Raw genomic sequence first — 27,736 nt, 5'->3', positions numbered from 1 at the left:
TATCGTACAACAATATGGGAGACAGGTCATGATGGTTGTCACAATGTCATGTAAGGTAAAAATTGGCTAGTATATTTAGTTAAGTTGTTTGGCATACGTCATGTTATAATAGACAAAAATTTGTATAAGAAGATCTCACGTGTTGTATTTATTGAGACAGATCTCTTATTAAAAAATATTAATTTTTATGAAAAGAGTATTACTTTTTATTGTGAATATCGGTATGGTTGACCAATCTCACAGATAAATATTCGTGAGATTATATTATAAGAGACATACTCATTATAATAGATCGACCATTACTTTGAGCAAAGCGAGAAATGAAAATAAATTTGACAAAGCAACAACTTTAATTCTATTAAAATAAATCGTGATTACATGACGGTCTTCAACATCATAATCTACCAAGATCCACTAGATGCAATATTCGATTTGCACCCAATATCTGATATTATCCGGGGAAATTAATCAGAATAATCTACTAAAAAAAACATATTCCTAAAATTACATTTTTTAAACAACGTTGGGACATAAATAAATACCTCGCAATAGAAAAAGACCAGCAAGTCTACTTGCATAATAGTATATTTTTAATTTTTTATGGAAAAATGATTCAAAGGCTCCGTCGACTCTAGGAGATGATTAAGCTAGCCCATTTGTTTCTCTCATGAATTAGTTTCAAGATGCTTAGTACCTAAGAAAAAGCTTCAATTTATTGAGTTATAGTCAATTAGTAATTAACGGGGACGTACGGTAGATGTTATAGACAAGAATGCTCAGCAGATGTTGGCGTGGCGGTGTTAGGGGAGACGGGTGGAATGTCGGTGGAGTTGAGCGGAGGCGGAGGATGTTGCCACCGGGGAAGCGGCCCCGCAAGGAGGAGAGTGTGGAGAAGGGGTCCTGCCTTCATCGCCGCCTGCAAGAACTTGCCGTTCTGTGGCAACGGCTTCTCGCACGGCCAGCACTTGTCGCTCGACGATGATGGCACCACCTCAGAAGGTGACCATGTCGTCGAGTCGTCGCAATTGGAGGGGGACAAGGACATGTTTTCGTCGTCCGAGGTTGCGCAATTGGAGTGCTATTGTGTCTTCATTTGCGCCACTTGCTGCAAGAGCTGCTGGTTGTCCGACACGAGTGCTTGGCATTTTGCTTGGAATTCGTCCCTTTCTCTGAGGATGTTCGCCAGCAGGTCTTTTAGTAGGAGAATCTCGTCGTCTTTTCTTGAAATCTCGTGGTGAACAGTTAGGATGGCCGCCTCTAGCTCCAATCTTGAGTACAGATTTTCCTCAATGCCCTAAAGAACATAAACAAAAGCACAAAAATGGCTTGCTACGCTCGATCGAAAACTCGAAAATGCACGAAATTGTTGACTCACCTCTTCTTGATAGTAGTAAGCCCAATTAAGAGGACTGCATTGTTCTTCCATCTTGGTCTGAACAGAGCAGAATGTGAATGAGGTTGCTAGTTACACTCTTACAAGAGGTAGTTTGTTGTAATAATAAAATGGGACATAGATATGGTTGGAGAGACAGAAAAGGTCAAAAGCATGAAAAGGGCAGGTATGGCTTGTGCTCAACTTTATACTGCTAGATTCTTACTACACAAAATTGAACCTTTTGACTGTGAAAGTGATTTAACCAGTGAATGTGTAGGATCGAACGCTTGTTGTTTTACCAAAAGTTATAACTGATGATACTGGTGTAACTTAAATCTTTTAAACCGCAAAGCAGCTCAAACATCATGGTTCGACCGTTCTATCAAACAAGGACAATTATTGCACCCAACAGAATGAAAAGTGTAAATGACATGAATTTTATCTTAAAAGAATTTTGTGGAGAAATTTCTCATGATACCTTTTAATTTGTACAAATGTAACATGTTTTACTTAACATTGTCAATTTGTTATGTACATTAGAAAATATATTGAAAATGGTATAGATCTATTACACCTTTCAATTTGGATATCCAAATATGGGGAAAAATGTTATCCGATAAACACAAATGATTAAATCTAACAATGATGCTTTATTTTTCACCAACAAAATGATTATTTAGGTTTTATCCCTTATGTCTACAATACCAAAGTGACGAATATAATACTAATTTCTTTTACCATCCAACTCCATTCATTACCTCGTATAAATGGCCAAAACAAATTTTTAATGATCTTGATTTAGAACGGATTTGATAGAACTTATGAGCTCTGAAATTTTATTAGATAATTTTTTTTAATTATCTTGTAAACTAAATTTTTAAAAGATTTTATTTGAATGTCAATAATGACCATATTATCTTTGTATATTTTATAACATATCAAACATACCATCCTCAAACATGATATATAAATCGCTTAATAACCAAAACTAATTAATAAACTAATATTTATTATTCTTTTAATATAAATTCGGTTGTATTTAATATAATTATAAATCAGGATTTTACATTTCTACATTCTCTTTTTATTATGATAAATTTTATTTTTTTAATTTTTCAGTTCAATTTTAAAATAAACCTATATTTTTTCTGTAAAGAAACAACAATATTATATAACGATATTAAAAAAATTCGAAATAAAATTGTACACGTGGGAATGAAATAGCAGCATGTTGTTAGGGCTAATACACGTGTTGTAAGCGGAGCGAACGGCCTTGCCTGTCGGATTATCCATGCAGACTAATTTACATATTTACCCCTCATCTTCAATTTTCCTATTTTATTATTTTCTTTAATTTTCTATTTCTTTGCATTGACATTCGAGAGAAACTTGATTAACATACATTATTTATCTGTAAAATGGGATTTAATATTAAATATTTTAAAATTGTAATACGGTTAATTAAATAAATAATTATATTAAAATAGAAACAAAACAATCAAATAATAAGAATAAATTACTTAAAACATAGGATAATAATATTTGTGATATTACTAAAGATGATAAATATTTTATCAAAAATAATTTTGATATATTTGATTTGTACATTATAATATGCTCAAGCCCAAATGACACCCAAAATAAATAAATCTATAAAATAAAATAAAATAAAATAAGAAATAAAACAAAATTAGAAAAATTAAATGAGGTAGGGGCATAAAAGAGAGACTAAGCTCACCGTTAACCTCATTCAACCTTTGACTTCCCCCACTGCTATTTAATTCCTTCAAATTCGGCAAAACCAGCAAACAAAGAGGCGGAGCAGATAGATAACCTGCGCCCTGCGGTATACATAATACATTACTTGGTTATGAAGGGAGGAGGAGGTCTGATCTTCTCGGTGTTTGTTGCACTCTTAACCTGCGCACTGACCATCCGTGCTGACCTTGAAGATGACCCAAAAATCCTCCAAGTCACGGATAATTACATGGCTAACCACCACCTCCTGGGGACGGCGGCGGAGCATCGTTTCAAGAATTTCATGCTGGAGTACGGGAAAGAATATCCTACTAGAGCGGAGTACTTGCGCCGCCTCGGTGTTTTCGCTGCTAACCTGATAAGGGCCGCCGAGCACCAGGCTATGGACCCCACCGCCATCCACGGTGTAAACCAGTTTTCCGACCTGTCCGAGGATGAGTTTGAGACTATGTACATGGGTGTAAAAGGCCAGGCTGGCGCCGCCACCCTGTTGAGTAATGGAGAGGCGGCGCCGGAGTTGGAGGTGGATGGTTTACCGGAGAGTTTTGACTGGAGAGAGCTAGGTGCTGTTACTGACGTCAAGATGCAGGTGGGTGATTAATTCTAGAAACCAGCTATTTAAAAAAAGAAAAAAATTGGTAAATTTATTAGATTTTGAATGCATATATTATCGTACGTATAAATTGGTATATTAGAACTAAGCCTCATAATCTTTTGTTCTTGTTCTTAATTTTTTGGTTGAATTCAGTGAAAATTGTGGTTGCGCCATATGAATATATAATTAGGCTATCAATAAATGTCCCTGTTAGGTGACAATGACGTTAGTTCCCTGGCTTGAGGCAAGCGTTTTTATGGAATAACAAAGAAGGAAGGGAGCTGAAAATTACTGAGACATGAAACGCTAAGAATCTGAAATTTATCATAATAATACTTTCCCTTCGGTGGTCATAAACCTATTCGATTTCCTACGCACAGGGGAAGTGTGGCTCATGCTGGGCATTTAGCACCACAGGTGCGATTGAAGGAGCAAATTTCATAGCGACGGGAAAGCTCCTGAATCTCAGTGAGCAACAGCTTGTTGACTGCGATCACGCGGTGAGAGTCGATCAAGCACACACCGCTATATATATATATCATTTATATGTTAAATGCATGCTAAGATGTGTTTGGTTGAAGTGTGATGCTAAGGAGAAGAGAGCTTGTGATGATGGATGTTCAGGGGGCCTCATGACGAATGCCTACAAGTATTTGATCGATGCTGGAGGCATAGAAGATGAGGATTCGTATCCCTATACTGAGAAGCGTGGCGAATGCAGGTTTCGACCTGATAAAGTCGCTGTCAAAGTCGTGAACTTCACCAACATTCCTATAAATGAAAACCAGATTGCTGCTTATTTGGTCCATAATGGCCCGCTTGCTGGTAAACATTATATGATCATTCTCCTAGTTTTCGGTCCCTTATATATTTTCTCCTAGAATTTTTGTGTAAGCCTTGGAATTGAAAGATTTGAATTCAAAAAGATATAGTATTTGGAATTTCCATCGATTAGCACAGAACTTAACTTATAATGTCGAGTGAATTATTTTGTCCAAACCTGATTTTATTTAGGTAATAGAATCTTTTAATATTGGTATATTAAAATCTACATTGTCTTGCACAAAGAGAACTTGGATCGATCTTGATATGTTTATGCAGTTGGCATCAATGCTGTGTTCATGCAAACTTACATTGGTGGCGTATCATGCCCATTAATCTGTGGCAAAAAGTGGGTGAACCACGGCGTGCTCCTCATTGGCTATGGCGCGAGAGGTTACTCAATCCTTCGACTAGGTTACAAGCCATACTGGATCATCAAGAACTCATGGGGGCGGCGCTGGGGTGAACACGGTTACTATCGCCTATGTAGAGGGCATGGCATGTGTGGTATGAACACCATGGTTTCTGCTGTGGTGACACAGACTTCCCAGTAGTTGACCCTTTGTTGAATAGGTGGTCTCTAATAATGCAAGGAGAATTGGTACTTCGGCTTGTTTCATTTTCTGGATGCAACCTTATCCTTTGTACTTACTAATTAATAAATGTTTTAGTATATAAATACTTTTATTCCACTGAAGAGTATTAAGGAGGGTGTGCCATTAGTTTATCACAAAAATTTGTGTGAGACGGTCTTAAGGGTCGTATGTTATGATACAGATCTTTTATTTAGATTATTAATGAAAAATATTACTTTTTGTGATAAGAGTATTGGTAGGATTGATCTCTTTCACAGATAAAGATTTGTGAGACCGTCTCACAAGAAATTTACTCTTAATCTTAGTTTATAGAGTATTTTTAAAACAAAAATGAAAAGTAAGACAAGCATTAAAAAATATTTTTAATGTTTTATAAGTAAAAAAAAATCGTATAGAACAATTATTCAAACACATATTTATTTTTAAAATTATTTAAAAAAAAATAGTCATTTTTTTTATAAAAAGTATTTATAAAAAGACGACGTGTGTAATAAGTATTTATCAAATGAAGCTTAAATGATTTTAATATTAATATTTTTATTATAATCATTTTTATAACAAAAAAAAAAAGCAACTTTTGGATTTCTCTGTATTTCAGTGAACTAAGCATAAAGTTAGGCAAAATTTTGGTGTAATATTCACTTTGTTTGATAATTTCTGGATTTCGATTCAATTAAACATGTATCAACATATTATCAATTTTTGGTTTTATCAAGATTTCAATAGGAATAAACAGAAGTTAACGCAAAATTTTGGTTTAACAATCAATTTGTTTGATAACTTCTGGATTTCAAATGAAGTAAACAATGATCATTTTATCAATTTTTGGATTTATCTCGATTTCAATTTTAGTAAACAGATGTGACAAAAACTTGTGTGAGACGGTCTCACGGATCGTATTTTGTGATACGAATATTTTATTTGGGTCATTCATGAAAAAATATTACTTTTTATGTTAAGAGTATTACTTTTTTATTGTGAATATCAGTAAGGTTTACTCGTCTCATAGATTATGATCCATGAGACGATCTCACATGAGACCCACTCAACAGAAGTTAACTCCCACTTGTGGTGTAATAATCACTTTGTTTGATAACTTCCAAGTTTTTGATTTCAACAACAAAAGTTAAAAGAGGAATTTTGATTTAATGAATAATATCGCAAATATCGAAAAAAAATGTTGACAAAACAACAATCGATCGAAACAAAATATTTAAATGATTGTATATTTTGAGTTGCGTGGTTCATTATTAAAACTAGTGGTCGTGCACAAGCGTTGCAGGCTTATAATAAAACAAATAAATATTATATGATGTTTGTGATATTTATAAAATTATTATGACATTAAAGCATTTGTAGAAATTAGGTCAAAAAATAGATAATAATAGATTTTAAATGAGCAACCAGCAGCCACTAAAAAAAATAAAAAAATTAAAACCACATGTCAATTAACTGAGCCACTAAAAATTTGAAACTTGTAAAATAGGTGGGCCTAGCAAATTGCAAGGAGACACTCCTATCACGTGAATCATTAGCAAAATAAGACAATTATTAGAAGGGGTGAATTATTATTAAAATTTGTAATTTTGTTAAAAAAAATTAATTTATTTCCTCAAATTTTAATATGGTGATAACAAATTAAAGTTTTACATATATAAGAGTCAAATTCTAAATTTGTTTAATCTCAAAATACATTAGTTGTTCTCATGGAGATGGTCTCACGTATTTATATTCATGTAAGGGTTGAACCGGTCTAAATCTAGAGCGAAAATAGTGTTTTTGACATCAAAGTAATACTTTTCACGGATCCGATTAGTTCAGAAATCTGTATCACAAAATTTATTTATGAGACAAATAAGTTTTTGTATACTATATTATATAATTTCTAATCCTTGTGTTTATTCAAAAGTGTATCCATTTAGGATGTTCAAGTTTTTTTTACCCTTCTTTTGTTTTTCCGTTGATTATGTTTAATGGTTTCTGAATCGCACACATATTTACAAGATGGGATTTTTTATTTATTTTTTTTGCTTCAAAAAAATTTACGAGCTTACTATTTTCGAATCTCTCAAATTTTATCATCGATCTTTGTAGCATATTTGTTTGTACTTTTGATTATAATTTATTAAATAAAACCCATTTCTGGTTCCTTCTTCATTCGATGCTATTTCAAGATAATGGGATTATTGATGCATTTTCAATAATATTTCCGATATTTATAAGAGTTTGCACTGACTCGGGTCTTGGAATCTTTCAGAGAGAATCGGGAAATTTAACAAAAAATGATATGATAAGAGCAAAGCGACGAAACCAAGAAAAAGACATGGTTCCCACCTCCCCACACAATAATGCTCGTGCCCCTCTCGCTATATATTGACCCTTTTCACGTTCATAGACCCTCACTTCTCCTCTTTATTATTTGCCTTCCCTAGGAGCAAAGCCCACCGAAGGTATGCTTTTTTCTTCCTTTCTTTTTGTTTGATTTGATCTGGCTTTTAATTTTTACTTTTCTTTGTTTTTTTTTTCCTTGTGTTTTTTATGAATATACTTGCATTTCCGTTGTCTCCTTTCTTGCTTTTCCTACGGTTTTATCGTGTGTTTGTTGGAAGGTGTAATCATTTTGATGGTTTTGGTTGTTAATGTGGAAAGGGGTTGGAAACTGTGGGAGAAGCTTAACGGGTTCTGTGTTTTTGGTTTGCTGAAATTTTTTTGACCTTACGAATGGAATATAGTATTATAATTTGGCGAGAAGATGTAGTTTTGACCATGTACCTGTCATGATTTAAGGGATTTTCTTATGAATTCAACGTTGAAATGCATCAGATGGTTTTGTTTCACATATACTATTGAAGGCGTCTGTAGTAATTGCTGGTTTGGTTATAGTGATGGAGTATGAAGGGACTGTCGGCCCCCTCCTTAAGATATCTAGATTTTTAATCATGAACACGTCTCAATTATTGACTCTAAGTTCTGTATCCACCCTAAGACAATGGTTGCTTATGATTGTGGGGATGTTATGTGAAAATGGGCAGTAAGAATATTCTAAAGCTATTATCTTTGTATGTGTCCTATTCACTTATTATCTCCACGCATACTTCACATTTTGGATGAATGGCTGAGATATGAGTGCTAGAAATTCTGAAGTTTTTGTCTTTATGAAACAAGAGCATGAGGCAATACATTTTAAGAGGAATAGTTCGGTTTTAAGACACAGAATCTGAGGTTCTCTGCTTTTCATAAGGCCTTTGCTTAACCTGGTGTATATCAGTGGAAATAAATCGTTACATTGATGGGATGGTGTTGCATGAAATAGGACATTGGTGAATAATGAGCCCAGGAGGCACAATAATATTTCTGTAGCTGTAGTAACTATAGGTCCTCAAGTGAAATTTTTTTCTTACACTTGAGAAAGAAAAAAATATTTGTATGTTTTATCACGAAATGAACTAATGTTTCACGGGGTAGTGAAAATATTTTCTTTTTCTTAAGAAAGAAAAATATTTGTATGTTTATCACAAAATGGACTAATGTTTCATGGGGAGTGAAAATCTCCTCTCTCACTTAAGAAAGAAAACATATTTGTGTGTTTTAGCAGGAAATGAACTAATGTTTCACGGGAACTTTCTTTTCCATAACTATCCCCAAAAGTTTAAAATTTTTAATGTCCCTGTGGTTTCATTGAAATATAATTGAAAAACAAGATTGCTGAATTCTGTGGGGCTTTTGTAGATCAGGTAAAGCGGGGTTTCTGCTGTCTAGTTTCAAAAGGATTGTACTTTAGTGATTACAACTTCTGACCAAACCTCAGACTTTGAACAACACGCATGCTTTTTAGTTGAATGGATGACTCAGAGAAACCTCTGTATTTCAGTTTGTCGTCATGTTTACTGAATTCATCTTCAAAAGAGTATCAATAGAAATTGTTTGTATCGAGTTTGGTTCTGTAAGTTGCAACTTTTTTGATGTCTTGAAAAATTATGTTTTAAAAATCAGAAACTTTCCTTCTCACAAGCTTATACACTAACAGTGGATTGCTATCTATTTTTGGAATTGTTAAATTCCACTTTCCACTTTCGATACGAACATATTAACTCTAGAGTCTCTCTGGTTTTTTTTAGTCTGGCCCAATATTTGTTATTTTACTTAGCTCCACATGCTATGATTCTTAATATAAGTTGGATTGCCTGTGCAGCTGTGCTCCTGTCAAGGTTGACTAGGAAGGAAGTTAAAGCATAGCAGACAATTTTCCTTTCATCTTGAACGGGGATGTTATTAAGTCAAGATATGATGGAAGTTGGTACTATAACATCCCATTCCAGTGAGAAGAGACCTTTGGCAAATTCGACGCCTGTCAGTCAGCCAAAAATGCCAGCCGAGAAAAATATGAACTCGTCCGTGTTTGTCAATCATGGTGAGTCTTTAATGGTACCTTTTGGTTTGAAGAGTAGAAAGCAATGGAATGTAAAGAGATATCCATTTTCTTCTACTTTCGTAACTCATCCTTTATTGTCAAAATGCATGAAAACTTCATTGAAATAGAATGTATATAAATTACTCCCGAGATTATCTTTGGAATAATTGAAACTTGAACTTCTCTTTGGGCACTAGATGATTGATGATTCCTCTATTTATTAGGTTAAAATCTTATTTTCCTGTATTTTCTGTTGATTTTCTATTCTCGCGCCAAATACATATAAAATTTTAAAAAATACTGCCTTTTTTCCTGGTTTGACAAATTGTGTAGAGACTAAAAATTGAGAAACGGGTGGTATAAATAAGGCATATAATGTATGTGTTATGTAGCTGCAATTGCATGGGACGAGAACAGAAGAAAGTGGACTGGAAATTTATCCCAGAAACCTAAAAGGATACCGAAGGATCCAATTATAAGGTACACTAAATATTCCGTCTCCCCAAATGTTTGAACCAATGTATGGCTGATTCAAGTTTTGACTGTTTCACCAGATTTTGAATGGTGCGTCTTATGTGACTTTTGCATGTCAGTAGCATTCATATTCTGAAAATGGAACTCATTTTCTTATTGGCACTTCAGTCACAATATTAATTGACAAATGATGGGGGGGCCTTTTCTAGTATATGTTCATAAAGATCATCAAACAAATCTTTGGTTCAAACCAGTTAAGATTTGTTATATTAAAAAAATTATCTGGAAAAGTTGTGGGAATTCCAATTTTACTATATTTATTGACTTGGATAACAACCAACAACTCCCTCCCTGTGATGATTCCATGGATTTGCAGTATCTCGTGGTTCAAAAATCACGTGGACTCTTTACACAGTGTTTTTGCTCATGCAGCTGGTCCATGACCTATGAAGACTTGCTCTCCACCAACGACCCTTTCTCCGAGCCAATCCCCTTAACTGTAAGTTACCTAGGTACAAATAATATCAAATCCATTTGAAAATTTTACATGCTCATTTACTCATTAGCTACCTCACAGGAGACAACTTTTATGGACTTTACTTGAAAGAGCAAATTTTTTTTTTACTTTCCATCCATTTTAGTGTTGCGCTGATTATGCATCATCATTATTCGAATCCATTATTGATTCTCACATAGGGAAAGTGTGCCACTGATGATTTACGTATCTATGTATTTTGCAGGAGATGGTAGACTTTTTGGTCGATATATGGCTAGATGAGGGCCTTTTTGACTAATCAATCTCGTTGAAATTATTTCGGGGTAGGAATTTACTTGGAAAGTACATGTGGATATTGTTCAACGAAATGACTTGTTGCATTTCCTTGGTGTCTGCTCATTTTGTATCCAAGAACTAAATATAGATGAGCTTCGGTGATATTCAGCTGTATTTTCAGGTTCTTGTTGTAACATTATTTGCATCGGTCATGCTTGTAACCCAATATTGTAGTTCGTACGCCTTCTTAAAATTTAGAAGAGCAAACTACTTGATTTGTTTAATAGAAAGTGTAGCTGGTAGATTGTTGATCATGAAAATGAATCACGTTATGATTTGGTTTTAGCATTGAAAGGGTAAAATGCATAGCTTTAGCACATAATATTTTACGTCTAAAATTCTACAATCGAATTTATCATATTTATACACCTTCCTTGTTACATCAACTTCACTAACACTTGGTGTCGTCCACCGGAAAATTCAGGGTGGCGAAAGGTCTCCAAGCAAATCACCATCGGTGTATATTCCATCTCCACAAGAACTTACATGGTCAGCATTTTAATCCCCAAAGAGTTCACAACTAACCTCTTGCTGGAACAATCTGATGCAAGAATCGAGCTTTGTAGTTCTGGAAAAATACCATGGTCTTCAATTCATTAGCTGCGTCTTTATTAACTTTTCCAGCCCAATGCTCTCAGGTTAGCTGCGCTAAGTTCCATATGCTTTCCTAGACTGACCCGGAAGAGGCAACAAAATATTTAGGACTCAGGGAAATAGAGATCCAACACAGAAAATAACATAGTTTGGGACAAGATGCATAAAACTTACGTGAGATCAGATGGAAGCCTGAAACCACCGATTCGTACTCGTTTCAGAGAATGAATCTGAAAAAAGGAAATAAGATGATCACTTTTTGGAATGTCCAACACTCATTCGGAAAGTATATAGAAAACAAGTAAAAACCACTTCGCTAGCCATGTCAAATGCAACCAGCTTGGAAAAAGGTAAGAAAACTCGGATGATAAGATAATGTGTTTATGCCGATACCCCGCAATGGTCTAGCGAGTAATAATAGTCACATGTACGAATACAAAATCCTCGTAGACAATTTCTGTACCAAATTATATACCATGTGTTATAATGCTCAAAATTTTAACTTTACCATAACCGAAACACCACATTATGACCCTTATGCCACCACATAAATAGCAACATAGCACAACAAAAGCGATTGTGTTGTTTCTCCAAACAATTGCTTAACTGGTGACCTTAAATATGATACTAACTACCAAACAACCGCTTGCCGCTAATATCAAAATTATAGTTTATGATAAATTGGCGATTAAAATCTTTAAAACTGTGTCTGTTTAATGTCACATTTTTTTACCACTACGTCATTTAGACAACAATGCAGAATTACAAGATAATTACTAGGCATTGACTGGTGAAGCGATTCGGCCAGTCTTGATAATATAAACGAATAATATAATGTTTAAACCACATCATCAACTCTGATGTACCTGAAGTCCAGCATTTTTAACAAGTTCTCGAACTTCGTGGTTTCTTCCCTCGTGAACCTGCAAAGTAAAAAGGACAAAAGTTTAACTCCCATCATGATTTAAGAGCAAAAGCTAAAAACAGACAGCTTTTTCAGCGATTATTACATGCCAAGATCTTGGTGGACTTGAAACTGATCAAACCCAAATCTTTTGTTCTTCCTTTGATTGAGCTAAGGGAAGAATGAATAGGCATTTTGCAAGGATGCCAATATATAGTTTTATACCACTGTTTTTACTGTTGAGCTACCCCACACTTAAATTTTCACCAATTCCTCGCAAAATAATTCCCAAATCTCTACAAAAATTAGGCCAACTACACCTACCATGATTCTCAATAATAAGCATTGTTAATGACTTGACGGACGCTCGTTCACAGTTATGAAAATATTAAGATGCCAACAGGAGAAACAACATAAGATATAGACAGGAGATCTACATATATCTACTGGAACGTACATGAAAAATAGTAAACCATTGAAAACCAAGAGCAAAATTCCTCTTGTCGATAATTAACTGACCTTTCATATATTTTGCCAAGCATGAGTAATAAAAAACAATATTCTCGAGCAGATTGATCACATAGCAGCTAGATATAGAAAATGGCACCCCACATCTAAAAAAAAATTGTTTTTTCACCCATGTTGCAATAAAGATGAGGGAAAAAAAGGAGGATAACAAAGCCGCGAGATGAAGAAATAAAATATGAAATGGAACAATCAACAATACCACAATGCGAAGTCGAGGCCTTTTATTATCAGGTTGTTGGGGCAGTTGCTCCACCATGTCTGGTGTGCAGCGGGTGCCTTCTATGACAGTTCCCTCACTGATGGCTAACAAATGCTTCTTATTGACCTCACCGTCAATAGTTGCAATGTATCTGCAATCAACAAAATGATATGCACTAGCATCATTCATTTGATAACAAGCCACAAATCTGCCCTGGAGAAATCAAGAAACAAGGAGAAATAAGAAAATGAAAGCAAATCTTACTCCTTAGATAAATTAGATGAAGGGTGCGAAATCTTTTGAGCAAATTCACCTGTAACACCACATAAACCATCAGTGCCACATGTAATTCATCACACCAAATCTGATAATGTATAATCCATCAACTATTGAAGTATTCATATCAGATTATTCAGATAACTATACCATCATTTGTCACAATAATCAACCCAGTCGTGGCGACATCAAGGCGACCAACTGTAAAGAGTCGTGGCTTTGGAAGCCCAGCATTTCTTTTATTCTGACAAAAATGAAGACATTTAAAACCACCAAAAATTGTTCAAAAGAAACGGTTTATGTTGACATTCAAGTTCCTAAAAGGCTAAAATATTAAACAATTTGAGCAGTCTCTCATACCCAACTCATCATATAATCATCAAATAGAGACACCACAGATTTGGTCTCCTTTTCTCCGGTCGAACATATGTAACTGCAAATAATTTTATTTTTACATCAATCCACCACTAAACTTAATTTGAAGCTAAATTGTAGTGCAAGAAGTGAGACATATAGATGACAAACCCTTTCGGCTTGTTCAAAGCAAGATAAACCTTTGGAGGTAGTTTCTTAGCCAGACGTCTCCCATTCACATATATAACATCTTGACCAGGATCAACCTTTGTCTGCTCACAAGATCGGTATTCAGAATCAAATGCACACCATGTCTTATCAATACATAATTTAACATCTTAAGTTTTAACAATCAGAATCCCGATAATATGATATACCAAAATATGCCATTGGATTTACAAAACAGCTTTTGCACCCAAATATATGTAACTTTTCCATACGCCCCTCACATTGACTTTAGAACTGACCTGGGGTGTGGCGCAGACAGAACCATTGACAGTCACCTTCCCTTGAAAAATCAGCTCTTCGCTACTTCTCCTCGATGCAACTACCAATTCCCATGCCGTAAACATAGTTAAAAATAACTGAGATTATAAGTCTTAAACATCTTTAACAGTTAGACATATTACTTCGCACACCTATCACAACTGATGAGATAATTGCCAAGCTTGAGCTTACGCTTACATAACATCATTCAAAAGCTCGAGAGCGGCTCATAAGCTACTTACAGTTGTTATTGCTTATTTGTATATAAAAAATAGAATATGTAGACCTAACACTAAGGGTAGTAACAATCAATTAAAGATACCCCTATGGCCCGATCCAATAATTTCCAGCTTTAAAAATCATCCAATTTCTTTTAATATATAATCCGTAATTCAATTATATCAAAGCTTAAACTTTGAATCATAATCACAACCAACTGACAAAATTAGCTGAATCCAACTGTAGAAGCAACTTATCGCGCAGAAAAGCACTAGATATAGCACTGGATGCGATAAAACAAATTTACTGTACCTCCTGCAGCTGCAAGAACCTTTGCCAGCCGCTGAGGAGGCTCGCGAAACCTCTCATTATAAAACCTGCGAGCCGCCTTCGAATACTTCGGCGGCACGGTAGACGGCTTCGGTTGCCCACCTTTTTTAGCATTTCCAGCAATGACCTTTTTCTTCTTCCTCTGGGTTTTCGCTTCAGCCATAGCACGAAGATAACGCTCCGGCGGTGTCGTCTGGAAGGTGAGGTTTCCATTCTCGTCTCTGACAATCCATGGGATTAACAGCTGTTCTCCGAACTCTGAACTAGACGATTCCGGTGGGTCCAAGTCAGTCGCGGGAGTTATCGGCAGCTGGGCTATGGATTTGGGTTTGGGTTTGGGTGGGGCGAAGGTGATGTTGAATTCAGTAGAGAGAGAGGACGTGACGAGGGTGCAGAAGCGGCGGCGTGGGAAGAAGGTGGGTTTGGAAATGCGAAGGGTTGTGAACGCGGCGGCAGCGGCCGCTATCGCCGCCATTCGCGGTTTTCTTGGCAGCGGACTAATGCTGCAGATTTTTCTTTAGTGTGGTGTTATATCCATATTCTATCAAAATTACAAGATCTCATCCATTTGAATAATATTCTTAAAAATTGTTTTTTTCCTGAGAATGACCGTCTCACAGATCATAATCTGTGAGATGGGTTAATCCTACTCATATTCACAATAAAAAGTAATACTCTTAACATAAAAAGTAATACTTTTTCATGGTGACCCAAATAAGAGATTCGTCTCACAACTACGACTCGTGAGATCGTCTCACACAAGTTTTTTCCCCCTCATTTTTTAGTTCAGGTATGAATTCTTATTAACTTTAGGTCTTTAAATCAACGTTTTCATACTGATTTATTTTTAAAAATTATTCAATTAATTCGATCCAAAACTGTTATTTTATATGAAATAATAATATAATATAGTAAATAATATATTTTAAATTATAAAATATTAAATGCGTATATATAAATAATAAATGTATATATTCAAGTTTAAAATCTAAATAACATAATTATATATATATATATATATTCTAAAAAATAAATAAAATTAGTAAAATAATATTTTTAACAAAATTTAAATAAAAAATTATAGTTGTTTGAAAGAAAAATAAAAAAAATCACTTTTTCTTTAAAAAAAATTAAAATATATCAAACTGATCAAATGGTTTTCTTATCATTTTCTTGACCGAGCTCGTGAATGGTTTTCGATCGAACTGACCAGTCTTATTTTGAAAATATTGTTGTAAATAACTATGGATTTGAAATTCTTTGCAACAATGGATTCATATTTTTTTTATTGTCTTCACTATGTTAAATTTGGTATCAACATATGTATCAGGTAAGTAATGTCATTCAACATGTTATTGCTATTCTCTGGATTACCATCGATGTTTTTCCCCCCATTATAGAGATATTTTGTAACCTTTTTGCTAGTATTTGGAAGTAGAAAATGGCTGAGCCTCATACTCGTAAGTTTAAAAAACATAAAGTTGGAGAATGTAGAGTTGCACTCTATTGTCTTTTCACTAACTCCCACTCTCGTATCTAATATATTTGATGATTCAAAAGTGAATTCGCTGTAAAACCTACCTTATTAGTAACATTATTATTTTAGGTTGCAAGGAGCAAGACTCGAAACGGCTATGCGTAAAAGAACACTAGTATTAAGATCAGTTATAATAAATCGATATCTAAAAGAAATTATTTAATGTTATTGGTGTTTCTGATGATCTTTAGATCAGATAACAGTACGAGTTGAGGCAAAAAAAATCTTTTGTCTGAAAGACGAATTTGCCATGTATGTGCTATACGGAATGACAATCGTCCCTAAGATATAATAATTCAATCCAGAAAATACATCATTACAGGTTCTGGATGTTAGCAAATAACAATATGCTTAAAATTTCAAGTTTCGGAGAGGAAAGGATGCAACGAAATGAGTATGCAAAAAGTGTGTGATGAATGCATGTAGAGAACTATTTAAAAAATGAGTCTCATAAGCCATGAGACACACCCTTCTGTGATAAGTCATGGGAAACACCTTTCTGTGATAAGTCACATGACGCACGGTTCTGTACGAAGGGACACACGGTTGCACCAAAAGAGTCACACGAGACGTTGTTCAGACTGAAGCTAACTGGAGGGTGCAAACATTACACTGTTTCGAAAATAAAATTTGTCCAAAAAAATAAATATGGTCAAGAGACCACACAGCACCGCCCCAGGCCGAGCCAGCCGGCCCCGCACATGTGTGTTTCACTGAGACTCAGTCTAAAGCGTTTTTCCCCCTCTAAAAACTTCTGGTATCCTTTTGGACCCAAACCATTAGCCCAAACTTGGAGCTAATAAAAGAAGACTTTATTTGGCACATTTCTCAATGTAGGACAAGACTTTTTTTAGCACATTTTCTAATGTTCATTCATTAATCATGTTTAACTTGGTGAAAAGGATATGACCAAACCACCAAAAGCACCCCTACCCCGGTCTCCTTGCTTATCTCACTCTCATATAACTAATCAATGCAATCTGAAAAGAAAATAGAATGGTTCTCAAAATTCAAAACGTTGAAGAGATGACGTCCACTACTTAAATTCAAGGTTGACATCATGCTCTCTAGAAGCTCACTGCAGAGGAAAGTAAAGTTTTTATTGTTGTTCTTCGAATCAGATAAAATAAAAATATTGTTCATCGAAAGATCAAATTATAAGTAAAAAGATTCGCGAACTTTATTAATGAAATTATCTGATTCTGGCAGGGTGAGACCACTAGATTACAAACCCGGTCTCACTTGTTTAATGGAATTGAAACATAACATTGGATCATTTAGTTTCCTCTCTTTTGATGTATTCAACATACTTATATAGTTATATATGATCAAGGACGGAATAGGTTTATATATATATGTATTTATTTATAAAAATATAATAATACATAAAAATAATCAAGTTTTTATAAAATTTAATTATTTAAACCTAATACAGAGGTTTATGTACGTATTTTTTAAGGTTACTCTTTAATTTATTTTATATATATATATATATATATATATATATATATATATATATATATATATATATATATATATATATATATAAATTTTGAAATTTGATTTTAAAATAATTGGGATGTTATTACTTTTTTTTTTTGAAAGAAAAAACAAAAATTTATGTTCAGTATGCATCAGTGGTTATTTTTGATAAAAGTTTATTTATTTAATTATTAAACACTTTTCAGATTTTAAAATCAATTTTCAATTGGATAAGATGTATTATTACAACGTAGGATTACAGAGAGCAGAAAAAAACAGAGAATAGAATGGCGAAAAACCCATCAACAAGATCGGATTTTGGAGCTTTCATGGAGAAATTCACCCTGCTTCCGCAGCCTTCACCTCATCAACTTCCTCTGAGTGGCCTTACTTTTGCTGTCAAAGACATGTCAGTTTCTTCCTCGTACCGTAACAACCCGACTCCTTTTTTGTGGGTAGATCAAATCATGATAAATTGTTAATAACTGTTTTATTGTAAGATTATGCATTCAGGGTTACAAAGTTTTATTTTTGAAGATATGGGTTCATCTGAATACACATAGATGTTGAAATTTTATGTGCATTTGGAAAAAAAGAAGAAGTTTTACAGTCTGATGTTCCATTTTTAGTTGGTTCGGATGTATTTGCTACATTTTCTTGGCAGAGAAATCCTTCAATCATCTTTGCATGTCAGTGTTACTTAGAGCCATGACAAGAGGGAAGCACTCCAGTGGTTTCGAAACTGTTCAAATTCCAATTATAAATGCTAATAATTTCACGCCTCTCCAATTCAAGTTATTTTGCTCCTTCGTTTCTCATTGTTTTTTCGTATCATTTTTTTCCATCTGTTGATATTTGGATCATGCGATTTCTGAATTTGATAATGAAGGTAAAGTTACATTGGTTCAGATTTGATGTGGAGGGATATGTGACCGGATTCGGGAATCCGGATTGGGTTAGGACACATTCCGCTGCTACATCCACTGCACCAGCAATCATGGAGCTGCTGAATGCAGGTGCCAAATGTGTTGGTAAAACAGTAATGGATGAAATGGCTTACAGGTTTGATCATATCATGTTCTTTTCATTACGAGCCTTTAAATATTCTACTTACTACTTACTCGGGATAACTTTTGTGTTGGAATAACTTTTATGCTATTTCCAATATTTTAGCCGCATCCCAGGAAATTTGGGTTGAATTATATGCTACATTACACCCTATAACGCATGAGCCATTGTTTTATCGATATAGGGTACATCACCCATGAGTATAATATGGTACATATGTCACCCAATGGTTTGTGGTATAAGGGTTATATTTCACTTTAGAATCCACTTTTCTTGGCAGCATAAATGGAGAAAACATACATCACGGGACCCCAGTCAATCCACGTGCTGAAGATCGAGTACCTGGAGGATCATCCAGTGGATCTGCTGTTGCAGTTGGTGCCATGCTTGTAGATTTTTCCTTAGGTAAGTTTTCTTAGTAAGTAAAATATTTTCTGATACTCTGCTGAACCGAAACAATCTACTTATTATAGGTACTGACACTGGAGGAAGTGTTAGAGTTCCTGCATCATATTGTGGAATTTACGGTTTCCGACCATCTTATGGCATCATTTCAACTTCTGGAGTTATACCAATGGCCCAAAGCTTTGATACAGTTGGTGAGTATTCATAGAATCACTCTGACAAAATATTTGTTAGTAAATTTTCCAATGGAAAAATTCTCTCAGGTTGGTTTGCTAGAGATCCCATGATATTGAGTCGAGTGGGGAAGATTTTATTGCGATTGCAAGATGATGGTCCTGCAAAACTTGGTCGTGTTATTGTCGCAGAAGATTGTTTCAAACTTCTGAACATTCCAAGCAACCAACTCACAGAAGTACTCATAAGCTCAGTACAAAAGATACATGAAAGTACGCTCAACATCCTGTTATCTTAAAGGCTCTTTTTACAATCAATCTTAAACTTACACACCATTTGGAAACAAAACAATAAAAGGGAAAACAACCCTTCTAGGATATCGCTATTTGCTCATTCAGTATCAAAGTTTTCGTAAAAATACCTTGTTCTATGTAGGTCATACCATAGAATACACATCTCTGGGAAGCTTTATTGATGCCAATGTCCCCATCTTAAAGCATTTTATGAATGCTGAAACTAAAAATCAAGACTACAATATGCCCCCATTGACAGTTCTTTCAAGTGCTATGCGAATGCTTCAAAGGTCCATTTTACGATGATTCACGAGTTCTCTTTTTGTCAAAATTACACTGTAAAGCTCCTACATCTAATCAAGAATCATTTCTTGAATCAGACATGAATTCAAGAAAAATCATGGTGAATGGGTTAGTTCGGTCAAGCCAGATTTAGGCCCTGGAATATCAGAGCGCGTATGGGAAGCCATCAGAGCAAGAGATGACAATATTAACTCATGTTATTCATTGAAGACTGAACTGCGTGCTGCTCTCAGTTCACTTCTAGGGGTACTTACTTCCATGTCCATCCATGTGTGGCAAAACTCCCTTTCCTTGCATGATTCGATGCCGATTTGTGTCACATTCATCTAAAACGTGCCTAGTCTTGTTAGAAGTCAGGATTGTGAAATATGCAAGCACTAAAACATATCCTGTCCATGGGATTATTTTGAATGACCATAGATATATTATATGTACATCTCCATAATCAATTGTCTAGTATAATGTTACAACTCGAAATGGTGTAACAAAGTTACCATCTTTTTTTTTTCAGCAGAGTATATGAAAATAACTATTCTCGTTTATAATGCTTCTAAAAAGTGATTTTTCCACGCCACCACCGTTTTGTCCCTAATAGCTATGCCCACAGGAATTTGGCATCCTCGCAATGCCTACAGTGCCAGGGCCTCCACCAAAGCTACAAACAGAGGCAAACGCATTGGAAACATTTCGGGCCAACGCTTTTAGTTTGTTATCTGTAGCTGGAGTATCCGGATTTTGTCAGGTCTCTTTCTTTCTTTATTTTATTTGATAATCTATCTTCTTCAACAATATTAAGAACAATTCGGGATATGTATGAACAGGTAAGCATACCAGTAGGCATGTATGATGGCTTACCAATCGCAGTTTCTTTGCTGGCAAATCACGGTGCTGATGTATTCTTACTCAAACTTGTTGAGTGTATGTTTTCATAAAATTCTTTAAAAAATTTACTTCGGGATGTTGTTTTTAGAAATGTAATCAAGATTGAATAGCATATACTTAGTACATATAAATTTTTGGGTTGGTGCTATATTATATACCCGATCGGGTTTGGGCAATTTCCCTGGTCATGAATTTTAAACAATGAAGCATCTAATTCAATCAATCAATCAAATAAAGCATCTAATTCAATAGATCAAATAAAGCTTATAAAATTGATATTTACAACCACAAGAACATGTGCAGATACAGATAACAATCTAGTATGATATGATATTGCCCAACACCACCATTTCAATTGCTCTTCTTTTTCTTGCCCTCTTCTTCTCCAGGCAGTTCTACGAACAAAGAAACATGAAACTTAGATGCAAGGACATGAAAATATAAGTCAAAGATCAAATTGTTTCAGTTTCTGTGCACACTACTTTTGATTTTGAACTACTATATAGAATTGGAGACCAATAGTCTTATCCAGTGATTTTCTTGTTGGACTGTTCCAAAATACCCAGAAACAGACTTATGAATGTGTACTTGTGTTTTTGTAAAACCTTTTACTTTTTACGTAAAAATACAAGATACAACAAAACGAGCTTCCACATTTGATTTAGCTAAACGAGAGAGACATATATTCACCTCCCATTGGATAGATCGAGTTGTAGTGCACTTCAGCCCAGAAGCTCAAGAATACAACTGCATGAAAATTGCAGATAAACAACAATCAAACAAAAATGGCTGTTCCAAAATGTCAATAAGGATGCATAACCTATTCATTTAGACAGCAGATAAAAACTAGAAAAAACAACATTCTAAAAACTATAGTTGCAATGCATAAAATGGCTATAAGAACACAAACATAGTTGGAAATAATGAAGCGCAAAAATGGAGAATGCAAAGGGGTAGTTTTTATGTCATTAAGTATAATCGATAAATTTACTGGTCAAGTATCACATGTTCCAAGCTTTTCGTGTAATAAGGCTAAAACTGAAGAAAACTCACTTCTATTTGATTTTTGAGTTCGTGGAAGTATCTCAATATAGCATGTATCCTTGAATGAAGTAACAACAAAAATCTTTATGCCATACTGCCAAAGAAAAATTAAAATTCACAAGTCAATAAGCATTAAATAACATCACAAAGAAATGGAGAAAATAAACAAAATGATACCCAATCTGCAGCAGCCTGTAATGTGATATTATCACCCCATTCCCCAGATCTGGAACCAGGCAAGATTGATTTAGGATACGAACAACATTTAAGGAACAAAACACATTAGCATGTTGAGAAAGTAACAGATCTTCATCATACCCGCTCATTTTCTTCAAGTATTCACCATAAGTCATTGGGACGTAATTTTTGTATAACTCGGGCTCTGACTTCAGCTAATGTTTGGCATAAATGAACAGATTAGTTGCAATGCGGAAAAGGTTATGGCCAACAAACATAAAAGGCTGAATTTTCAATGATAAATTTAAACTTATCTGTGCTAGCATAAAATTGTTACAGACCTGGTTGATTACTTGTTCTCGCACAAATTTGTGATGCTCTGGAGTTCTGTATATTTGATCTGACAATGACCGGAACTGCAGAAAGTTACGTGAGCTTAAGTAAATATGAAATTTATCACGGGGAAAAAATCAGCTAATTTTTTTTTAAAAGTTGTACTGATTTTATGGTCATGGTTTATTCTTAATCGATGAGAAGCAAAACAATTTCCAAATATTCAGATTACAAATAAAGTGAACGAGTAAATATTTGAATAATGACACAGTAATAGGGTTCTAAACATGGCAATCAGAATGTCGAGGGATGTAGGGTAGTCCTTCAAAGCCACAGGCTGAAAATGTGCTAAATTTTCATAATCTAAGACTACAGCATTTTCAAACGGGGAAACAATAATTTTTAGCAATATTTAAGACCGTAGCACACCAACCTGGCAATTTCCATCTCCCAAAATTTTTAGCTCAACAAGGTCATATAACTGCAATCTGATGAACGGAATGAAAATTAAGTGTCAACGAAATATGCATAATATAAAACAGATGCCTGAGAAAGATGACTTGAGTCAAATGAAATCTCAGATATATATATAAACATCATATTTATTTACAGACATGGAAAATTATATAGAACAAATGCGTGGAATAGAAGATTTGGAATGACTTTCGTTACCTGTTAAGCAGCCTTTGATGATCTGACGTGGCTTCATCAATAGATGGTATTTCTCCATTAATTTTAGGAACATGCTGCAACAAAGACATGCTTGACGTTAATATCATGGTAAATTTTAGCCACCAAGGAAATGTTTTGGCTAAATTTGAGAACAAGCATGGCACGCACAGGAATAGCAGTCATCTGATTCATCCTTTTTCCCACCACGCCATCAAGAATTGACTCATCTTCAATCCTGGGCGATACATCGAAATTATCAGCGTCAACTGACTCATCTAACTTAGTTGCTTTTTTATTACCAAAATTCAAGTGCCAATCTTGATCAAGAACAGACACTTGAATCTGTTGCTCCAAAGATGATCTCTCAGACACCTCTGCGACGGCCATTCTTGAGAATTCTTCCTGAAGTGCATGAGCAATAACTTCATCATTTTCGGCAGCAGAGTCTTTTGGACCGCAAAAACCTTCTTTTACAGACTCAACCCACGAAAAGTCCTCCTCGTAGACAGTAGCATTTTCTGAAGCGCCGTGCTTCATAAAAGATACGTTGAAAAGGTGAGGCCCCCGCCAAACAGCTTCGAGATCTGGTTCATATGTCATCATCTCCATGTCTGAGATCAAAAGAAGTAAACACTTTGGCAATGTTTAAACAAACACTTTTTTGGCAACAAGAGAATCTTTTCTAGAATGGTAACAACAGCTATCTTCTTGCTGGAAATCATGCCGCTTTAGATCAAGAAATGGTAACTTCCCTTTTTGTATAAATATTTTAAATAACTAAAACCAAAAAACTAAAAAGTAAATATATAAAACAATAACAGCATAAAAATCATCTCTACAGCTCTACTTCAACTGATGAGGTAAGTTCATGTAAAACGTGCATTGTAAGCATAAAGAAATATAATCCATAGGGAAGCCATCAAAGCGAAAAAAATTAATCACATAACATCGAGATATTAAATTTCCAGTCGGTTGATTTTTAAAATTTGTTTCCACCTCAGAAAATCACTACTTCCCCACTTCAAAATTTGCACGAGAGAATGGGTAAACATAGATTCAAAGAAGAGACTACAGAGAAATCAACTGCTCCACCATTTGAAGAATTAGTAGGTCACAGGAAATTCTACATCTCGAATACACAAATTTGATTAATTTTGGAACAGCTGCTATAAATATCACATTAGTTACTTGTATGTGAAAGCTTTCTCAACTCAAGGATCTACGGAGTACATCTAGAGATCTTATAAGCATTTCCGAGCTTTTTCTTCCAAAAGAAGGATTTGATGACAGGTCTATACTTTACTAAAGAATAGAATTCAAAGAAACAGCCTTTATACACTTGTAATCTACTCATTAAATCGAAAGAACACACCAGCAACCAGTGAGGGCAGGGCTTAAAACTCTATCACCGAGCAGGTATTCAATGGTGTGGAATGGTTAAAGAATGGAAATATAATTGTTCCTTCTTCCCTACCTCTGAAATAAATATAAATTGTGGCAGGAGTGTGTAAAAAGATTGCAAAGATCTCCTAATTGATGAGCCAAGATTTTACTCTTCAGATCATGACTTAAGTATGCATAACACTCGGAAATAGAAAGAAAGTTGACCTTTTGACCAGGGGTGAATCCAATCATTTAATCGAGAGTCGGATTTCAAGCAACGCTGGGATGATGATATTCAAAATTTAAAACAATCACTAGTAAAATTTGAAATTTGCTCATTTAAATTAGACGGCCATCTATTGTGCCCTGTAGATCAGCCTCCTACTGAAAAAAATGGTACCAAGTTTTATCTTTTCCAATGTTCAAGAAAAAACAAAATATTCAGAAAAAAATATCCAACAAAGGTAATCAACAGCCACAAACATGTGCAGACCTATATCATCAAACCACTGCCAATAAAATCTAAAATCAAAATGCATCCCTCCTGCCAAAGCATCTGGAGTTCGCAAAAAATACAAAATTCGTGATATGTAACTTGTTAAATTATGACTCAAAATAACACACCAGAAAGAAAGGAGAAAAAACCCGATATTTAACAAGTACCAACCCACAAGAAAAACAACATTTTCCGCCAATATCAATTCATCAGCTTCCAGAGAAAACCAAACACAATTTATTTTTCTCCTAAAACAAAACCCAACGTCCATACTTCGACTTACATGCGATCAGATGCATGCCAACCTACGTGTATGCCTCCTGTTTTGCTCAGTTTCACCGACCCAGAAATTATGATATACTTTTATCACATCAAGCAACTGGAATGACCTTGAAACGGGCCGCAAAAAACTGGGACCATAGCTGTCCATAGCCGCCAGTAAAGTGATCTTCCGAAAATCTGTTTACATTACATGTCAAATATTTGAAACTGATTTCTCTATCATACACCATTAGATAATTCAACCACAATCCAAACTGGGTCGAGGGACTTGAAATCTCACATTCAGCCCGACCCATTAACTTAACGAAGCCCAATGAGCCTACACGACCCAACTAAGTTTGGGCCATTGGACCATGACGACAAAGACTTCTTTTTTATTGAAAAAAAATCCAGTCCACAAGATATTTAATATTTTCAAAATTATTCATTCCATTTCTTATACGCAGTATCCACTGAAAAAAGACAAAAATTTGTGTGAGACGGTCTCATGGGTTGTATTTGTAAGATAGATCTCTTATTTGGGTTATCCATGAAAAAATATAATTTTTTATGCTAAGAGTATTACTTTTTATTGTAAATATGGGTAGGGTTGACCCGTCTCACAGATTAAGATCCGTGAGACGGTCTCACATGATACTTACTCTTAAAAAAAAGGTGCCTAGTTTTCAAATATTCAATTGAAGACGTGCAAATCATTACAAGTCTTGTAATATATATATAATATATATATATATATATATATATATATATATATATATATATATATATATATATATATATATATATATATATAAATTAATTTATTATAAGATTTGGTCAACTTTATTAATAAATTCCATGAACGTATTGGCATAATTAATATCGGGCGGCCATACGCACATGGCCATTGCCACTGCTTTAAATTAATAGGACAAATTGTCAAGTAGTTTACATATCCTTGTTAGTGATGACCACATCGAGGGGGTAAAGATTGTGATGTTTTCATTATCCATAATTCCAATTAATTTAAACATTATTCTTTGATTGCATTACACATCGATTTGAATCCATGAATATGTCAAATATGTTCGAAATTTAATTTAATGAATTGAAAATAAGAAAACTAGCTCAATTGGTACCATGATTGCTGTCAAGATTTATATAAGTCCAAGAGGTCTCGAGTTCTAATCCTGAGAAGGTAAAAACTCCAGCGTCTAGGCTGGATAAGTTCTATGCATAATGGCACGTCGGTATGGGCAGAGGCTCATGCTATGCCATGGCCTATGACTGTTACAATAAAAAAAAAACTCGAAAATTTGAAGATGTGGAAGAAATCCTCGCACAAAAGTTGCATAAAAAATTTCCAAGCAGTAGGGGTATGAATGTTTCAGCGAGTTTTTTGATGTCATTTCATTCCAAATGTGTCATTTGATGATTTTTTCAAGGTGTTTTGAACCAAGAGACAAGACAACCATATGGTTAAAAGACAATACTAAATAGATAATCAACGTTCATTTTGAGAACATTTTTTCAAATTCACTACATTCTCATTAGTATATTCATAATGATCTATTCTTCATTCAAAAAAAAAAAACGAGTTTATATCATTTATGGTAGTGAAATTTGTGATTTATTGTGTTATTCACGAGTTAAAGTCGTTATATTTTGAGAGAATATTGTCGATTTCCGAAATCATTAAAAGCGAAACAAAATCTTCTTAAAGATATAATATTCAACACTGATTTCCATTTACTTTGGTTCATTTCCATCTAAGAATTCTCACAAGCATTAAAAATTTATCAGATTTTCAACAAAATAAAATCAATACATCCACCACGAGTTGAGAAAAAATTGATTGTCAGGAACAGAAGGTTCCACTAGTCAAGACGTCCCGACTTCTAATCGTTACTAGCTGGGACAAAAAACTCGGACTCTTCGGATTTTGATAACTAATAGAAAAATATTTGCAAATTTAAAATTATGTCCCTAGAGCATTACTAAAATTCTTGTTTTTTTTCCTCATAGCAAAGCTATTTAATTTTGTTTGTAGTTGAAAGGTATTTATGTGTGTATTGTCGGACGGCACAAGATACAAAGAAGAAAGTGCTGCATGTTGTCGCTAAAAAAGACTTGGTCTCGCTTCACTCCATTTCCTAAAGTGCCCTTCCCTCCAATTTTGACAGTTACGAAGAAACAATTTTTTTTAAAAAACAATAATAAATGTTTGCCACAGCTCAGAAATTTTAACTCCTAAATATTTATTATTAAGCAAAATCTTGTGTGAGACGGTCTCACAGGTCGTGTTTGCGAGACGAGTCTCTTAATTGATTCATTTATGAAAAAATATTACTTTTTATCCTAAGAATATTACTTTTTATTGTGAATATGAGTAGGATTGACCCCACATAAAACTCACTCTTATTATTATTATTACATTGATGTGGGATTATTTAACAATAAGATGCATTTTGTA

General features: G+C 34.5%; 5 protein-coding genes across 11 annotated transcripts; 3 read left to right on the top strand and 2 right to left on the bottom strand.

The window, feature by feature from the left end:
• Positions 1-3,182: 3,182 nt before the first annotated feature.
• LOC140807396 (probable cysteine protease RD19D) lies at positions 3,183-5,242 on the top strand. The gene is made up of 4 exons (XM_073164228.1): positions 3,183-3,722; positions 4,109-4,228; positions 4,310-4,553; positions 4,830-5,242. Exons 1-4 carry the CDS (start codon positions 3,246-3,248, stop codon positions 5,102-5,104), a joined length of 1,116 nt encoding a protein of 371 aa, XP_073020329.1. The 5' UTR covers positions 3,183-3,245; the 3' UTR covers positions 5,105-5,242.
• Positions 5,243-7,398: 2,156 nt separating this feature from the next.
• Positions 7,399-11,148, top strand: LOC140806926 (uncharacterized). The gene is made up of 5 exons (XM_073163482.1): positions 7,399-7,596; positions 9,339-9,557; positions 9,950-10,037; positions 10,464-10,530; positions 10,772-11,148. Exons 2-5 carry the CDS (start codon positions 9,413-9,415, stop codon positions 10,823-10,825), a joined length of 354 nt encoding a protein of 117 aa, XP_073019583.1. The 5' UTR covers positions 7,399-7,596; positions 9,339-9,412; the 3' UTR covers positions 10,826-11,148.
• On the bottom strand, positions 11,118-15,306 carry LOC140806925 (putative ribosomal large subunit pseudouridine synthase SVR1, chloroplastic). Of its 2 annotated transcripts, none has more exons than XM_073163480.1 (10): positions 14,736-15,306; positions 14,186-14,265; positions 13,890-13,990; positions 13,725-13,797; positions 13,515-13,608; positions 13,353-13,401; positions 13,089-13,239; positions 12,324-12,380; positions 11,632-11,687; positions 11,118-11,535 (listed from the first exon to the last, which is right to left on the bottom strand). In XM_073163480.1, exons 1-10 carry the CDS (start codon positions 15,226-15,228, stop codon positions 11,475-11,477), a joined length of 1,215 nt encoding a protein of 404 aa, XP_073019581.1. In that variant the 5' UTR covers positions 15,229-15,306; the 3' UTR covers positions 11,118-11,474. The 2 variants fall into 2 exon arrangements, with proteins under 2 accessions (XP_073019581.1, XP_073019582.1); XM_073163481.1 differs by having other exon boundaries at positions 11,118-11,530.
• A 2,692-nt stretch (positions 15,307-17,998) lies between these two features.
• On the top strand, positions 17,999-21,009 carry LOC140807149 (amidase 1). Its single transcript, XM_073163867.1, has 9 exons — positions 17,999-18,181; positions 18,682-18,834; positions 19,121-19,245; positions 19,314-19,439; positions 19,509-19,691; positions 19,855-20,002; positions 20,093-20,261; positions 20,623-20,757; positions 20,837-21,009. Exons 1-9 carry the CDS (start codon positions 18,060-18,062, stop codon positions 20,945-20,947), a joined length of 1,272 nt encoding a protein of 423 aa, XP_073019968.1. The 5' UTR covers positions 17,999-18,059; the 3' UTR covers positions 20,948-21,009.
• On the bottom strand, positions 20,834-25,470 carry LOC140807150 (OVARIAN TUMOR DOMAIN-containing deubiquitinating enzyme 9-like). 6 transcript variants are annotated; one of them, XM_073163869.1, is made up of 11 exons: positions 25,276-25,470; positions 23,458-23,734; positions 23,292-23,358; positions 23,124-23,197; positions 22,885-22,939; positions 22,460-22,534; positions 22,260-22,333; positions 22,119-22,167; positions 21,951-22,035; positions 21,588-21,644; positions 20,834-21,292 (listed from the first exon to the last, which is right to left on the bottom strand). In XM_073163869.1, exons 2-11 carry the CDS (start codon positions 23,730-23,732, stop codon positions 21,249-21,251), a joined length of 855 nt encoding a protein of 284 aa, XP_073019970.1. In that variant the 5' UTR covers positions 23,733-23,734; positions 25,276-25,470; the 3' UTR covers positions 20,834-21,248. The 6 variants fall into 6 exon arrangements, with proteins under 6 accessions (XP_073019970.1, XP_073019971.1, XP_073019969.1 ...); XM_073163870.1 differs by having other exon boundaries at positions 23,458-23,756; positions 25,286-25,470; XM_073163868.1 differs by having other exon boundaries at positions 25,286-25,470.
• Positions 25,471-27,736: the final 2,266 nt, after the last annotated feature.

The sequence above is a fragment of the Primulina eburnea genome, chromosome 12, assembly GCF_022965805.1.
Source record: "Primulina eburnea isolate SZY01 chromosome 12, ASM2296580v1, whole genome shotgun sequence".
Taxonomy (NCBI): domain Eukaryota; kingdom Viridiplantae; phylum Streptophyta; class Magnoliopsida; order Lamiales; family Gesneriaceae; genus Primulina; species Primulina eburnea.
Note: the sequence above shows the minus strand (reverse complement) of the source record. Positions and strands in the feature narration are given on the sequence as shown.

Excerpts from the sequence above, each read along its gene's own strand:
- LOC140807149 (XM_073163867.1), top strand. The coding sequence starts at position 18,060 with ATGGCGAAAAACCCATCAACAAGATCGGATTTTGGAGCTTTCATGGAG. Across the intron at positions 18,835-19,120 it reads ATGGATGAAATGGCTTACAG|CATAAATGGAGAAAACATAC; the intron begins GTTTGATCATAT and ends TTTTCTTGGCAG. Across the intron at positions 20,758-20,836 it reads GAGTATCCGGATTTTGTCAG|GTAAGCATACCAGTAGGCAT; the intron begins GTCTCTTTCTTT and ends ATGTATGAACAG.
- LOC140806925 (XM_073163480.1), bottom strand. The coding sequence starts at position 15,228 with ATGGCGGCGATAGCGGCCGCTGCCGCCGCGTTCACAACCCTTCGCATT. Across the intron at positions 13,402-13,514 it reads GATTATTGTGACAAATGATG|GTGAATTTGCTCAAAAGATT; the intron begins GTATAGTTATCT and ends GTGGTGTTACAG. Across the intron at positions 13,240-13,352 it reads TCATCTAATTTATCTAAGGA|ATACATTGCAACTATTGACG; the intron begins GTAAGATTTGCT and ends TGTTGATTGCAG.
- LOC140807150 (XM_073163868.1), bottom strand. Across the intron at positions 23,359-23,457 it reads TTGGAGCAACAGATTCAAGT|GATTGAAGATGAGTCAATTC; the intron begins GTCTGTTCTTGA and ends TGTATCGCCCAG. Across the intron at positions 22,334-22,459 it reads GAGAACAAGTAATCAACCAG|CTGAAGTCAGAGCCCGAGTT; the intron begins GTCTGTAACAAT and ends GCCAAACATTAG.
- LOC140807396 (XM_073164228.1), top strand. The coding sequence starts at position 3,246 with ATGAAGGGAGGAGGAGGTCTGATCTTCTCGGTGTTTGTTGCACTCTTA. Across the intron at positions 3,723-4,108 it reads TTACTGACGTCAAGATGCAG|GGGAAGTGTGGCTCATGCTG; the intron begins GTGGGTGATTAA and ends TCCTACGCACAG. Across the intron at positions 4,554-4,829 it reads CCATAATGGCCCGCTTGCTG|TTGGCATCAATGCTGTGTTC; the intron begins GTAAACATTATA and ends ATGTTTATGCAG.
- LOC140806926 (XM_073163482.1), top strand. The coding sequence starts at position 9,413 with ATGTTATTAAGTCAAGATATGATGGAAGTTGGTACTATAACATCCCAT. Across the intron at positions 10,038-10,463 it reads CCGAAGGATCCAATTATAAG|CTGGTCCATGACCTATGAAG; the intron begins GTACACTAAATA and ends TTGCTCATGCAG. Across the intron at positions 10,531-10,771 it reads CCGAGCCAATCCCCTTAACT|GAGATGGTAGACTTTTTGGT; the intron begins GTAAGTTACCTA and ends TGTATTTTGCAG.